Raw genomic sequence first — 16,596 nt, 5'->3', positions numbered from 1 at the left:
TTCCCAAGGTCTAATATTGAATAAATCTTCCTTGCTTCACTTATATTCTAACAATAATCGTTGGGAGTATTAGGCATGTACTAATTTATGCCTCTTGTTTCCTAATTCTCAAACTAAAAGCAAGCCTTTATCCTATACATGTACATGGTTTATTAGTTAAATTAGTCTTCAGATAATATTTAAAATGAGAGAGTGCCACGAGAATTATTAAACAATAAATCTTATTTTTATTAGAAAATTTTCCATTGGAATCAATTTATTCCTAATTGCCCAGGAAGCAAATATATTTTTAGGGTTATATGAAATTATGTAAGGATATTTATTTTCTTATAAGGAGGAAAATACTCACTTTCATTTGGATAGTGGTCAATAAGCTTATAAAATATTACACTCATAATTAAAAATCACTTAAGTGCTACACATACATTTGGCTATTTATACCTGGCTTACTACATAGCTTATAAATGGGAAGTGACTTGAACATCGTGAAGAATAATAAGTCATTAGGTTAAGTAAGACAATATGCCTTCTTGAGAACTGCTAGTGTAGAAAAATATTGACTGATGATCAGTCCCCATTCGGACAAGCAAAGTAACTAACTGGCAGAACAGACATAGCCATTCTGTATGTAGGGATCATTGTTCAAATGATAATTGTTCAAAGGGATAATTGTTCAAATAAAATTATAATACTTACACATAAGGGTTAAGCATGGGACTAATTAACAAATTTTTATGTAATTGCCCCCAATTCCTACACATTGCCTAGTTTGGAAAGTTAAAAACTGTCTTAGAGACATCTCCACATTCATTTGCCTCAGAGATATCTTATTCCACTAATTCCAGAAATTCTCCATACTTGTCTTGAAAACATTCAAGAACTTAATAATCGTATCTTTATAAAATGATAAAATTGAAAATGTTTTAATGTAAGAAATATAACTTCTGCATATAAAATATTATCAGCATAATGATTTCTGCTAATACACAACAATTCCTTATAAAAATTTCTTAATGGAAGATATATAACTTTTGGATGTAAAAATTATTAGCATAAATAATGATTTCTGCTAATTTGCAACACCCCCTGCCTGAAGATGTTAGCGAAGCTGAAACGTTTGTTGTAGAGGCAGTCATGCTTGTAGAGTTTTGAAGTCAAACAGATGAACAGTTTTTATGCCCTAAGAAATGGTCTTTCATCAGAAAAATAGATGTTTACCTTCCATGCACCTTCAAGCCATTTCATCACCTGACCAATCAGTATACTTTAAAACATCTCCGAACTTCTGGTAAGGAGGCCCATGCAGTTTTCTTTACTTTTGTTTTTCTCTGTAACCACACTAATAGAATTCTATACAGGCCCCCCCACATATAAACAAAGTTGGGGGCTTACGGGAGCACACACCACTTTTCTTTCCAAATTTCCAACACCTACAGCATTTGAAAAAATGGTAACATTATGTGACGATGTAACATTATTGCCTGCAATGTGCCAGCATGGAGTTGCGTGAGGATCGTTTCTGCATGTTTTCAACTAACTTGATTGTCTTTTGCACAGAATGGTTTTACTCCACTGCACATTGCCTGCAAGAAAAACCGCATCAAAGTCATGGAACTGCTGGTGAAATATGGGGCTTCAATCCAAGCTATCACAGAGGTAGAAAATGTTTCAGCTTGTCACGAAACATTCCTTCTCTTACTCCTTCTTTCCCTTCCTGTCCCCCATCTTCTGTCCTCTTTACTCAAGTGTTATTTATCTGAAGAAGTCCCCAAAGCCCCCACTGGTGCAGAGGAGTAAAACTGCTGTTGCTTTGTTTCGCAGTCTGGCCTCACACCAATACATGTGGCTGCCTTCATGGGCCACTTGAACATTGTCCTCCTTCTGCTGCAGAACGGAGCCTCTCCAGATGTCACTAACATTGTGAGTATGGCTTGGGTCAGAATAACCACAGGGAGAAGGAGCGAGAGGAAAAGAGAGTCTGGATGTGTGTAGGGATGTCCGTGTGTATGTCATCATAGGTAGAGCAGCCGAGTTTTGAGAAGACCCTCCATAATAACAAGTTATTAAAATAATCACCAGACCTTCACTGAGAACAATTGTGTTAGAAAATAGAATGTAAGCTGTGGAAGCTGTTTCAGCTTCCTGGTGCAGATGGATTAAACATGCATCGTGAATCCATTTATTAGAACAAAATACATTCTGAAAGCTCCTCAGAATGTGAATGAATGATTGGTTGGAATAAAATCTTAAGGACACATTCTAGTTGCTTGAGTGAATTGTAGTCCAGGTAATTTTGATTGTCATATGAAGTCAGTACCACAATGACTCATAGCAGATAGTTAACCAGAGATAGACCCATATTATGGATTTTCATTTGATATCAGATTCTTACTCTTTCAATAACATGGACTTTTCATTTTCTAACCTCACTTTGATTTTTCATTTTGATTTCATTTTGTTTGATAGAGTGGAGCCTCTCTTACCTGAAATAATTATACCATTATGACTTTTTCGTGTATCTTGAAATGAATGTTGATCTCCAGACGTTTATTCTGCCAGGGACTACTGGATGTCCCAGAATTATTCTGCCTAATCTGAATTAGGATTTTAACTTCCAACTTCCTTATGTTTCTTTAATTTTCTTGGAGTCTGCCACTTTAAACTTTGATCGTTGAATGCAAAATTTCTCCTTACCCTGCACAAGGTGTAGTCAGTATTTAGAGCTCAACAGGGGGCCACTGGAATATTGAGATTTTTTTTTAAGTATACGATAGAGATAACTCTCCCCCAATAAGCATCAGTGCTTATTATTGAGTCATATTTTCAAAAGCAATTGATTGACTACCGTTGTTAAATTTTGGTATATCATTCCATTTGAGTTGTGAAACAGAATGTTTTCATTTGCATTCCCTCTCACTTTCTCATGTCTTTGCATTTTACACACTATTTCTGTGCTAAGTTTCTGATGCATGGACAAAATCCATGTGAGATGAATTAATTTGGTTTAAATATTATTTAATACTCTCTCTTTATATTATTTCCCAATTGGAGCATAAAACCATTAAATCATTGAAATATAGTCTATGTTTATATTTCCCTAATTATAGCTTATTGGTCCGAAGGTAATAATATCATAAATTAATCTTTAATTATTCCATTAAGGATAAGAGTAATTTAAAAACATGCCAATTTGAGTTTAATTTCTAGTTACTTCTTAGAACTTTAAAAGTAATCCAAATCCTTTTTCTGTGCAGAGATGGTGACCACCTCTCTTTTTTAAACTGAGACCTGTATGAACCAGTAACTTTCAAGGAAAGTGCTCTGTATATTTTCCCACTATGCTGTATTTTCCGTATTTACATTTCAATGCCTTCAGGATCAAGGAACAATGGTGATACTGTGTTAAATTATGTTATCATAAGAGTAACATATATAAGTATATTCTATGTGATGCTTTATTGAAATCCCCTAGGTTAATATTTTTGAGGGGAGAATTTTATAGAATCTTCAAAGAAACTCCACATGAAATGGTTGTGTGATTCTATGGCCACTGTTAATTTGTTTCTTAACTGACCAATTCCAAACCATTTGATGGTTATGGATTTACTCCACATTCATATGCTCCCCTCTGCAAAAAAAAAGAAAAAAAAAAAAAAAGAAAAGCACTATGTAGGCTATGTGTAGATTTTCAAATAAAAATAAATAAAATATTAATCAAAACAATAAAAAAATGCTCGCATCCTTTAGGCTGCGAAATCCCAATTTCGGTAATTGTAATATCAAACTAAACTTCAACCTACCAGTCACTATAAAGTTCACTTTGTTTTATCTTCTCACTTGTCTCTTACATACTCTTTCCCTTCAGTTCCCTCAAAACAAATACTTGAGAGGCACCTGCTAATGTAATCCTCTTAACATGTTTCCTAGTTGTTGTTTTTTTGTTTTTTTGTTTTTTTGTTTTTTGTTTTTTGTTTTTTTTTGTATTAAATGTCCTTCAGGGAGCAGACACCGTGTAGATAGATAGGGTTATCAGATAAAATACAGAACTCCTGGTTAAATTTGAAGTTCAGATAAATGACAAGTAATTGTTTTTAGTATAAGTATGTCCTGTGCAATAGTTGAGACATATTTATCTTAAGATAATTATTCATTGTTTGTCTGGAATTCAAATTTAACTGGTCATCCTGTATTTTTATTTACTAAATCTGGCAACCTACATTTAGAGGAATTTCATTTCTCTAGCAGTGGGATGCCTGTGAACTTGTGCATTCTCAGGACATGAGGATATAACTACTGGATCCAAAACTCTGTGCAGATGAAGAAACTGTGTGAACCCTGACTGCCTGCGCGCTGTGTGAGAGTTGGTCATTTCCTGACCCCAAAGTACCCCACCCCTGGAGCCTTTGTGTGTTGCCTGAAATCCTGTTGCATTTTTGAATGTAATGCTGTCTGTTGTGCTTTGATGCTTTCCAACTGATGCAGCCAAAGTGGAAGTCAATGTAGCTGTCGGCCAAATCAGTTTTAACAACTGAGAAGAGGGGCATGAAAAATTTAGTACCTGCTTTGGACATGAGCGTACCCATTCTCTTGCCAGTCTTGTTTTTGTCTCAAAATTCATTCCAAGTGTGAGATGTGCCAATAACTGAATCACGCACAGATATTATTATTGCAAAGCTTCCTTTCTGGAAAGCTCACAAATGCACTTTGCACTTTAAAACCTGGGAAGTGGAACTACCAGTTGTAATACATCCATAATCCAAAGTATCTGTTGACAACCATGGGAGTCGAAAACGAAGCACTTTGGGGTCTGTCCAGAGTATGGTGTGAGATATTACCAAGTTTTCGCATATAAAAATCAATGAGTTCATGCCAAAGTTCACACTTTATATTATGTTTAAAAATTCCCCCCAGTACTTGAGGTGAATTAGTTTAAGATAAAGAAAACAAGGGTGTTGAATAAGATGAGGTACCCAACAATCAAGAAATGGAAGTCATTAAAATAATATACGCCTTCTTTCATTTTTTTATTTATACTTATGTATAAACAAGGGTAATGTAAATATAAAAGGGTTAGGGAAATTTACAATAAAAATCAAGTACCCCAGAGTCATTAAATAAGAAATGAACAAGACCATTGCTTTAAATTGGAGAGATGTGTGTGTATGTGTATATATATATATGTATGTATATATATATATATATATATATATAACTTTTCTTTGAATATAGTGTTTAATATTTTAGATTAGGCTTTATATCTAACTCATTGATTTTAAATATATAAATATCATAAAAATAACTCATTTTAAGTATAAAATAAAATAAGGTTATTGGAAATATTAAGACTAGTATTGGAAACATTTTACATTCTGAAAACTCCTTATTGATAAAGTTTGGCTTGTAAACTAAACATATAAATCCGTCCATAAGTAGGAACTCATGACACCATAACTTCTTATAAGGAAATTTATTTTTGTCTTTATTTCTACTAACATTAGTAAAATTGCTATACTTCTGTTAGTCTTAGAAATAGAATAAAGATACGAGGGCTTTTTGTGATTGTTTAATAGTTAGATCTTAACTTCATCTATTTAGAGACAGGTTAAGTGATATAGAAAACAATTTTGAAATCGTGGGTGTCCAAAGAGGAAAAATCTTGCCATACACCCAAAGGTTAAGGACAAATATTGCTATTCCAATAATGTGTTTTATGAGACAGCACACTTCAGATACATTTACTTTACAAAAGTCAAAACTTGTCATCATTAAGGCCATTAGAAGATAAGTGAATCATCAATAAAACAGAAAAAAAAAATAGAGTAGACATCCAGGTTAATGCTTTCAAAATCAAATCATTTGAAATGAATTTTTCATAACTTCATAAGGAATGGGTCTCTGATACTAGGAAATAAAATGAACTGTGAGCTATGTGCCAAACTTAAGTTGTGCAAGGAATCAGAAGAAATGATTCACTGGAATTTGTCAGAAATATGCAATTACCACAACCAACTTAAGATCAATTGCATTTCTTTGGAGTGGTTTACTTTACATAGTTGAAATCAGCTTTATTTTCTAGAACAGTTGTGGTGACTAGAAGTAATCCCTTCTATTCCAGTGTGTTGGTTTTTTATAACTATAAAATTGTTTGGAAGAATGAACCCCTGCCTTCTTCAGAACAACATGGCGTTTTAAAATACGTTGATTAAAACAAACAAACAAAAACTCCTCTCTCACAGGCAGTACTTAACAAAGTTTTCAATGACAAAAACCCTTTCATCTAACCATCATCCTTCATGCTGCAACTTAAGCTACCATTTCCTGACAAGTGTGCCCTATCTTGATGTGGCATGAAAACACTTGAGGAATGACCTGATGCCTGGTGCTGCCCACCTCAACAGATGACGCTGTTAACAGTTGCTTTACTCATCTCTTGGTAGTTCTCTCAAATAACCGTCTATAATTAAATATGCTCATTAATAATAAATAGGGGACATCCGGGGCAAATCACATTTCTTATGTGAATAGCCATCGTCTAGCCTCACAACACAAAGACAAATTGAATGTAAAAGCGTTTATTTTGGAAGTAAATTTTGAATTCTGAAAAGGAATGACTTATGTATAGTACAAATGATGTGATTTTTTTTTTTTTTTTTGCACTGTGTTGACTTGATCTAGCATGTAGAGTTTCTCCTTAAAATGGGGTCAAGTTGTAATCGCATAGTCAAGTGTGGCAATGACAGATTTTAGGTTTGAAGGATAAAAGATAACACTAAAGTATTTTTTTAACGTTTATTTTTTTTTGAGAGAGAGAGAGAGAGAAGAAAGGGAGGAGGAGGAGAGAGAGAGAGCGAGAGAGAGAGAGAGAGAGAGAGAGAGAATCCCAAGCAGGCTCTGTACAATCAGTGCACAGCCTGATGCAGGACTCAATCTCACAAACCATGAGATCATGACCTGAGCCCAAATGAAGAGTCAGATGCTGAACTGACTGAGCCACCCAGGTGCCCCTCATCTAAAGCAATTTAAATTATGCCAAATTAACTATGAAGTTAAACCTCAGGGTATACCGGATTTTTGGGTAAGTTCACTTGTTTGTCATGGACTGAAAAAAAAAAACCTAAAAAACATTTGTTTTATCCTTATGAAGATGGAGAAGATACAAAACTGTATTGTTTCAGACTAAATAATTATGAAATAATTATACCTTTTCATAGATTTCCTAAACCTTTGGATTGATTGCTGAATTTCACAAACAGGCACATTTTCATCCTTGACCATTCAGAGCAGTGAATTTACTTATGACTCAATGGTCTCTGTTTCCCGGCAGCGTGGGGAGACTGCATTGCACATGGCAGCCCGGGCAGGGCAGGTGGAAGTGGTCCGATGCCTCCTGAGAAATGGTGCCCTTGTCGATGCCAGAGCCAGGGTACGTGCTGGTGCCGGAGGTTCTCTCCTACTGCGTGCATGAGTTTCACCTTTATGACGGAATGCTATTCTTCATGTCCCTGACTTGGAAATGCCATGGATTGTACGCGAAAGTATCAATTCAATAGCAGTTTTACAGGCAAAAAAAGAAATGGTATAGTAAATATACACAATGGAAAATGCACCCCAATTTCAGAAACATTAACTTTGAAAAAAATGTATAATTTAGTCTCTAAGAAATATAGCATTGACTAGCCTAATAATTTTTTAACCTATGGAAACACTTTCACTTATATCTCTTCATGAATTTAAAAAATTTGCCGTATTATAGACATAGTATGCATATTAAAATATATTTCATACCATAAGCCAATCAAATTGCCACAGACATTCCTTACTAGTTACTTACAAGCAAATTATACTCACAGTTTTAATGTTGTACCTTTATCTCTATTATTTTCCTCCTTTCTATCATGAATTATACTTTTCTTCTTACTATGATTTTACGTATTTAGACAGTCTGCACTTCTGTGATTCCAAGTAGAACAGTTGGGGTCTGGAGATTACTTGATCAGATTCTCTTGTTTCTAATTGCTTCAAATCCCTTCACAGCTTGATTTTTCCTTCCTTCCTTCCCTTTTTTTTAAATTCACTTCCCATTTGCTTTTCTCACCTTCTTCGTCTACACTGAATATGCTAGTAATTTTTTATCAGTGTACTATACCTTCAATTTCCTTTTTCACATCGTTCCTTTAATTATTTATTTATTTATTTATTTTGCACTAGCATCTTTGGGATTCTCTCTGCTTCAATATTTGAAGTACCTAAGCTAGAACTCACTTCAGCTTGACTTGTACCATCATGACTCCCTTTTAGAAATGGTATTGTATTAGAATGAAAACATCTGGCTGGAGTCCTTACACATTGTTATTTCAGGCAAGTCATTGCACTTCTAGGTCCTTAAAATATAAAGGTTGGACTTGAAACTCCTTTGCAGACTTCCTTAATATTCTCTGACTCTATGAACTTAATAGAATTTTTTCTACAGACTTTCATGAAAAATACAGTGAAACATGGGCAGCCTTAACATTACTCTTGTCCTTCTGGATTTTATCTGCCTTTTTATCCATTGTGTGAGCAATGTAATTTATGTTCTTTGGTAATCATCATTGGTATTTTATGTTCTTATATATTTAGAGCTTTTGTTATCCAAAATGTATTCTTCTCTGCCTTGGCACTTTTCTTGTTTCCTCTCACCCCCAAGACTTTTTTTTTTTTAACATTCATTTATTTTTGAGAGAGAGAGTGAGCACAAGTGCCTACGAGTGGGAAAGGGGCAGAGAGAGGGGGAAAGAGGATCCGAAGCTGACTCTGCGCTGACAGCAGAGAACCCAGTGTGAGTCTTGAACTCACCAACTGTGAGATCATGACCTGAACCTTAGCTGGATGCTTAACTGACTGAACCACCCAGGCACCCCTTCCAAGACTAGTTTTTAAGAGCAGTTTTAGGTTCACAGCAAATTGAGAGGAGGTTACAGAGATTGCCCATATACTCCCTGATCCCACACAGGCATAGGCCACCCTGTTATCAACTTTCCCTACAGGAGCAGTACATGTGTTAGAATTGAGGAACACACATTGACACATCATAATCCCCCCAAGTCAATAGTTTACATTAGGGTTTACTTTTGGTGTTTCACATTCTGTGGGTTTGGACAAATGTATAATGACATGTATCCATCCTTATCATACAGAGTAGTTTTACTGCCCTAAAAACCTTCTGTGTTCCACCTATTCTCATTTCCTTTCAAGCTTACCTGGCATTAGTTATTAAAAAAAATACACACACACACACACACACACACACACACATATATATATACATATATATATATGTATATATATATATACATACATATAGTTAATCAATGCACTCTGAGTATCATGAACTTCAGTATTTTTACCAGAAATGTGGTAATATTTTTAGTAAATATTTGTAATCCATATTTAATAGTAAAAGGGTTTCCTGTTTATCTCTCAAAATTAAACTGCTTAATATCTTTCTATATTCAAATTTAATGTATTCTATTTATTTTATTTTATTAGAGAAAGAGAGAGCACAAGGGGAGGGGCAGAGAGAAAGGGAGACACAGAATCTGAAGCAGGCTCCAGGCTCTGAGCTGTCATCACAGAGCCCGATGCAGGGCTCGAATTCGTGAAGCACAAGATCATGACCCTAAGCCCAAGTCAAACGCTCAACCAACTGAGTCACCCAGACACCTCTAATTTATTCTATTTTTAAAGGAAATTTGCTTATTTTCATATATCTTTGCCAATTTTTTGTGTTATCAATTTAACCTGTTATTTATCACCTTATGCTTTTTTGGGTACCATCTGCAACCCCTTCCTCAAAAACCACGGGCTACAGACTCTTTACTGTGAAATATTATAACATTTATGTATGTGTTTATTTTTACACGCAAATTCCATCAATTCTATTGTTTTGCTTCTCTTTTGCAACTACGTTTAATGCCGTGGTCTACATATATAAACATCTATAATTTTTTATTCCTCCTTATTTAAGTATCACATTTTATGACCCTTTGTTTGTTTTTTCAACTCCACCACCTACCCCAGGATGCAAGTGAAATTCCTTTCTTATAGCATCCTTCTGTGGTGGACAGGAGAAACTGCCATAGCCTTATATAAAGGCATGCTAATGAAAGGTCATTATGCATGACATCACCTGGGGATCTTGTTAAAATGCAGATTGAACTCAGTAGGGCTGGGATGAGGCCCAAAATCTGTATTTCTAAAAACTCACAAGTGATGCCCATGTTCCTGATCCTGGGATTATGCTGAGCAGCAAGAAGCTATGGTTTTCCTTTTCACATGTTCTATTTTAAGTTGTACTTTCACCATGAGTTTCTATTTTTATTTAGCCCTTTAGGTTTCCCTGGAAATCTTTGATTTAGTTAACATTTGTACAGCGGTTTATACTTCATAAAGCATTTTAACACAAATTATCTTCTTCAACACACAGAACAACCCTGTGTTGTAGGGTGGTTTAGAGTTCTAAAATTCAAAATGTTGCTGTCTTGCCTGAGGTCATGGAATTAGAAAGGATGAGAAAAAGGTTCCTCCTTGGTTCTGTGTCTTTCTCCTAGGTTTTCTCTGCTCACATCATTATGTGATGTAACGTTTCAGATGTAAAGGGAGCCCTTATCTCTTTCATCTAAACAAACAACAGGATTCTAATTAGTCACATTTCCCACCTGAGCTGCTCACTACGGCCAGGTTATCTTATCAAGCCTGGGTTCCTTGCCCATTCAAGAGGCAGGATGAGATGATTGGCAGTCCCCCCAGAGCCACGTGTAGTGTGGGATGTCCCCTTCCCCCAAAGGAGGGAAGGAGGGAGGGCTCTTCCCAGAAGAGTATTGAACAGAAAAACCAACATCTATCTGTTCTGTTTTACCTGCTGGTTTCCCAGCAAGCATACGCACATGCCTGCGCTTCTGAAAACTCTCTCTGTTAACCTAATACATTGCTTTATAATTCACTCTGTGTCAAAGGGGAGATGGTCAGCAGTTACACTCAGGTACTACACTGAACTCCAAGGGCAAGTTCTCTGGATAGTCTATACTTCTTAATCAGGTTTGGAAATAATATCTCCTGGTTATATAATCATGGCACTACTCCTAATTTATAATGAAAGAAAAATCATGTACTCACAACAGTATCTCTCATTTGAAAAGTGCAAGCGGCATACTCTCTTCAACAGTCAAGAACGTAAGGCATATTTTGCTGGACAGACTGGGGAGCATGGACTACAGTGGCATAAGTTCGTCAGTCAGTCCATATGCTTGCCCTCAGACGCTGCTCTCATCAAGGTTCTTCCTTTTCCCGTATCCTCCATGGACATGACCGAGAGAACCCCTGGAGCCTGCCCACTGGGGAGCTCTCTTGCTTTAGGTGCCCATGTTCTGTTGGCATTATATGGGGGGCTGACATTTGCTTTAGGGATTGAGCAATAAGAAGGCCCCTAGGCTTAAACTCACTTGAAACTTAATTCACCTTAAAATTTTAGTCAGCTCCCAGTTGACTAGGTTCCTGGGAATCCTGTTAGCTAAGAATAGCAGAAATTTTATCAAATCTTTGAACCTTGTCCCAGCCATTACTGTTGCTGACCCTTGGTAAAGGAGTTGGGGCTCAGCAAGTCTTCCTAATTTTGGAAGACTGTAGCTTGTGGTAGTAAGGCAGAACTCATCTCTTCCTGGTCCAGGCTGTATCACAGTCAATGACACTTTATGATGAGGGAATAATTATTGCCCCTTATATTTGAAAGAGGCCTAGAGGATCAAGCTAACCCACCCCCCCCTTTTAAATCTCTTTCCATCAATATTATTTTCTGTGCTTTCCCAATTCTTTGCCTTGGCTTGAATTAACTTTAGCTTGGGACAGCAAATTCAACTCTTGCAGTTCAACAGGGAAATAAATAATTCTGCAAACCTTAGAGGTCTTATCTATAACTATATATCTATATATATATAACTATATCTATATAGATAGATAGATAGATATAACTATATCTATCTATCTATCTATCTATCTATATATATATATATATAACTATAACTAACTATATCTCTAGTTACCATTGGGAAGACTTTCTAACCAAATTTGTTTGTTCTTCTCTTTTTCACTTTCAGATAGGACTGTACCAAAAGTTGAAGAAAGTAGGCAAGACAGCTTATTTCTTAACTTAAACAAAAACAAAAACAAAAACAAAATGAAGGAAACAAAATCAAGTGCCTGAATGCTCTGTAGTCTGAGAACCAAAGGATAACTTAACCAAATACTTGGCTGTTACTAGCCCTAGATTAAGATGTCCTCATTGCCCCAATTCTTCCACTCACTCGTCAAGAACACCTTTTAGATTATGTCACTTGCAGTACCCACCTCTATCAAATTGTTGGGCAGAAGTGCAAGAAGGGAAACCCGGAAACAACAGATATTCATGATAGCTATTCTCAAGTTCTTCAGTTCTTTTATTGCTGTTGTTTTGCTCTCCATTTATCCTCATAACGCAGTTTTCCCCATTTGTCTATTTTCTCTGCTATATATTTAAAAACAGTTGTATCTTCTGAAGTGTTGCAGTCTCCTTTCCTATTGAGAGTCGCTTCATTCTGTTAGTTTCCTCAGTGGCCAATGTAACTGTGTCTATTTCTGTAGAATGTATAGAGGAATAAATATCTTTTGAATCCAATGCCTGAGTTCAAGTCCTGTTTTAATAGCCTGGTGACAGTCCTGGAGAACTACTTTACTTCCTCTTCATCTCAGTTTTCTAGAAAATGATACTAATACTACATTTTACACCTTCTTTTCAGGTCTTTTGTAAGAATAGGATCAAGTATGCATCATACCTGAAGGAAGTTTATAAATTGCAATTTTTCAAAAAATTCCAATTCTCTTACTAAAATACTTGTATTATTGTTATTTATTATTTACTTTTCATCACCCTGAAATTCATACAATGCTATTTCCTCTCATCCTGAATACTGCTTTTTTCTGGTACTTTAAGACACTGCATTTATTTAAACAGCTCTTCCCCCACTCTATTATATCTTTTTTCCATTCATTCTTAGCTCAGTATGCTGGCCCAGATTTTCCTTCCTCACTCTGATTATCACATGCCTTTGGACAGATTGTAAAGACATACCTTTTTTCATCACTAAGATTATACTCAACTTTCTTTTTATAAGAAGATGGCTTGGCCTGGTTCTCTTAACACTGAAATGAAAGCATTTTTCTGACTACACATTAGAGTCAGGTGATTTCTTGAGCCTCCTCCAACCTATTCTCCCTATTCGTAGTACCAACTATGTCTTCTCTGTGTTTCTAAATGAAAAGCACTCGGCAAATAGTTAACCCCATTTGCTTCTTGCCAGAGTTCCATTTCATCTTTGAAGTCCTGGATCCAAGTCCCAGAACTATATGCAGTGTTTCCTGGAACAGCATTTTTTAAAAAAAATCAGATTATGATATCTTCTTTTTATGCAGTCCCTTCTTGAAGAAAATGACCAGCATTTGTATCCTTGGCTTGTTTGAGTTAAGTAAGAACAGTTTTCCCTGGATCCCTTTTTTTCCCTCTGGATATAGTTCCCAGAATAAGTACTGTCTCTTAATGAAAGCTTTTGGATGAGAATCTAGGTCTTAGGCCTCTGGACTAGATTTTTTTTCTTACTCAGAACCATGAGTTGGTTTGTATTTAAGCATTAGTGGGGGCTAAAGCCTTAATGAGTTGAGAAACATGTGGGTGTGCCCTGGAAACAATGACCAAGTTCATGAAAGTACATACTTCTAAAAAAGTCTAAGGAAGATTTTGTGACCAAACAAGTCACCTCCATAACAAAATATGCCATAAATCATGGTCAGAGTAGTAATAATATCCTTTTGGCTAGGCGCTACTAGAAATTCCAAGAAGACATCAGGAAACATCTGAGTGAAATATGTCATCCGTGAAGTTTGGCTTGTTTTGGCACTAATTTTTTACTTGACTTGAGTTGTAGGAGGAACAGACGCCTTTGCACATTGCCTCTCGCCTTGGTAAGACAGAAATTGTCCAGCTGCTTCTACAACATATGGCTCATCCAGATGCAGCCACAACAAATGGGTACACGCCCCTGCACATCTCTGCCAGGGAAGGCCAGGTAGATGTGGCATCAGTCCTCTTGGAAGCAGGAGCAGCCCACTCTTTAGCTACCAAGGTAAGGGGATGGCTCCATGACAACATGGACCGGGAAGGATCTGAGTCAGGATTCCTCTGTTCTACTAGATAGAGTATCAAGAAAGGTAGATCTCCTTTAGGCCTCTGACTTCTTCCTATTTAAATATTTTAGATTCATTTTCTAAATCATCAAAGGGGATTGTGAAATTCCATACCATACCTTCAGTAAAGAGTGCTAGATTCCATCTTTCTAGTTAGTATTGTTTCTAATACAGGTGTCTAGTGCTTTAACTGAGATTATTTCCATAGAGCAAGGGCCACTTTCTCTTCTCTTTCCATCATAAAATGTATAATGTAGTCCCAAGAGAAAAAATATAAGATTCTCAAATACATTGAACTAGTATTACTAATGAAGAAAAAAATTGCATTAAATTGGCAATACTGTATTTGCTAAGAGTTTTAGTACTATCTAGAAGTTTACCTCACTTGATCTTGCAATTTTCTAACTGTGGTATCAGCCAGTTATCATTCCAATTCTGCTCTCTAATATTTATAGGCTATATTCTTGCCTGGGTATGTACAGTCTCTAAATAGAGCTGTGCTAGAAAATCGCTTCATTAGTTGTGTATTCTTTGTATATGCCAGCCTGAATTTGACTTATGTTCGGAGTTTCATGCCGGGGCAGAATAATCTTTCTCCACTTTATACATCCTATTTGAAATTCACTCTGTGGATGTGACTTAGAATAAAACACAAACACACTCAGCTAATCAGTGCTAAAGAAATTGGACGAGTACAGAAGAGTAGGGAAATGAGACAAGTTTAGAGCCTATCACAAGTGGGTTGTTTGCAAGGCAAAACAATTCCCATGAGTACAGCAGTGATTCATATTATTTAAAAGACATTTTCAATTTACTCATAGTAAATAAGCATAAGTACTACATCTGAGGGAGAAGTATGAACTGGAGTAGTATTGTCCTATCTGTTGTACTAGCAGAAGGGGCAACCGCTAGCTATGACTTAATCTGGTTGCCTGTGGCATGTTTTCAATGTAAGAAATTGATACCTATTCAAATGCTGAAATCTGAAGAGTTGCCAGGAACTTAAAAGTCATTTTTTTAGAAAAACCCAAACCCAGAAACTAAGCAACAAACTACTAATAGCAACAACAACCACCCAAGAGAGACTGGGTGACTGTCTCGTCAGATGAAGGTGGTAAATAATTTCAAGTATCTAAAATATAGAAATAGAGACTAAAATATGGTGCCTTCCAAAGTTGTTTAGGATTTCAAAAATATGTCTAGAGCAATAGAAAAGTGCAGCAGTCAAATGGAAGGGAGTATTAAACTGATCAGTTTAACAGTGGAACTCACTGGGGTTCTGATGAATAGTTGACTCATCATCATTAAAGCTGTTGGAGTGTTTATACATATCAGAGGGTAAATGAAGTCCTGATGAGGTTAACATAGGGAAAAGAAGGAATGTGTGACTTGAGATGCTTTCCAACCTCTATTTTGTGATTCTACATTAAAGATTCTGTGTAGTTTTGTCTAGTAATAGGTTCCAAATTTATAAAGGGGCTGGATCACTCTTCCAGCAGGACTTTAAGGGTAAGGCATTTATTTTTCTTCCTTACCACATGGTTTTTTTCTCAAAGGATTCTTCTTCATCCTGATTGTCACCCCAACCATTGTGTGCATTGAGCAGACGGAGCACATTAACAGTAAATGTTGGCTTAAATGGGCTAGTGCAAGGAGGAGGAAATACTTCCTATGTTTGTCCCACACTTGGAGAAAGTGAAAGACTCACTCTCCTCCAAGGACTTATTAGTGCCAAAGGGTTCAAAAAGAAATAACAAGAAAAACAACATCTTAAAAGTAATTTGGGTGGTGACACTGTGAACGGGCAATATTGTTTCTGGGGAGATACTCTGTATTGCAACGAAGGCTTAAATGGTCCCAAGGATAAGCTATATCTTACACCACCTACCGCAGGCACATTTACTTTGTGTGTTGTACAGGCCCTGGTCAGCTTTAGAATTCTCCCACTCCACTGTAGTGCCAGAAGAGCATGTGGCTAGACTGTCTGGCCAAGAGGATGGATTTGAGATCATGGTGTAGGAACTGTGCCATCCTTGAGATCTGAGCCCAGCGACTTGGCTGTTTTTGTAACACACTACTAATTACAGAGAATGGCATTAGTCAGGCACATAAGTCATTGAATCTATAAACATGGGTAAGAGAGAATTCTTTTAAAAAAGCTTTACACTGTGGTGGGTTTAAAAGTCTGATGTCAATCGGCTCAACATTGTGCCAGAAGTAGAAGTGTATTTTACAAAAGGAATTGGTCTTTTATACAGCGCAGGTCTTCTGGGAAAGGGGATAACAGGATGGGAGGTGCTTTTTAGTAGTGAACATTTTTTTCTCTGTCAACCATTTTATCCTGCT

At 36.3% G+C, this 16,596-nt stretch overlaps 1 protein-coding gene across 50 annotated transcripts in view; it reads left to right on the top strand.

The window, feature by feature from the left end:
- ANK2 (ankyrin 2) overlaps positions 1-16,596 on the top strand; it is a 679,068-nt gene that overhangs the window by 557,313 nt on the left and 105,159 nt on the right. For 48 of the 50 annotated variants that reach the window (XM_058721568.1, XM_058721573.1, XM_058721572.1 and 45 more), the window contains 4 exons: positions 1,558-1,656; positions 1,822-1,920; positions 7,325-7,423; positions 13,992-14,189. In XM_058721568.1, coding sequence (XP_058577551.1) covers positions 1,558-1,656; positions 1,822-1,920; positions 7,325-7,423; positions 13,992-14,189 — 495 coding nt within the window. The remainder of the gene's footprint in view (positions 1-1,557; positions 1,657-1,821; positions 1,921-7,324; positions 7,424-13,991; positions 14,190-16,596) is intronic. The other 2 variants (XM_058721576.1, XM_058721611.1) reach the window with 1 other exon arrangement.

The sequence above is a fragment of the Neofelis nebulosa genome, chromosome 3, assembly GCF_028018385.1.
Source record: "Neofelis nebulosa isolate mNeoNeb1 chromosome 3, mNeoNeb1.pri, whole genome shotgun sequence".
NCBI lineage: Eukaryota > Metazoa > Chordata > Mammalia > Carnivora > Felidae > Neofelis > Neofelis nebulosa.
The sequence above is the reverse complement of the archived record's forward strand: the minus strand, read 5'-3'. Positions and strand labels throughout refer to the sequence as shown.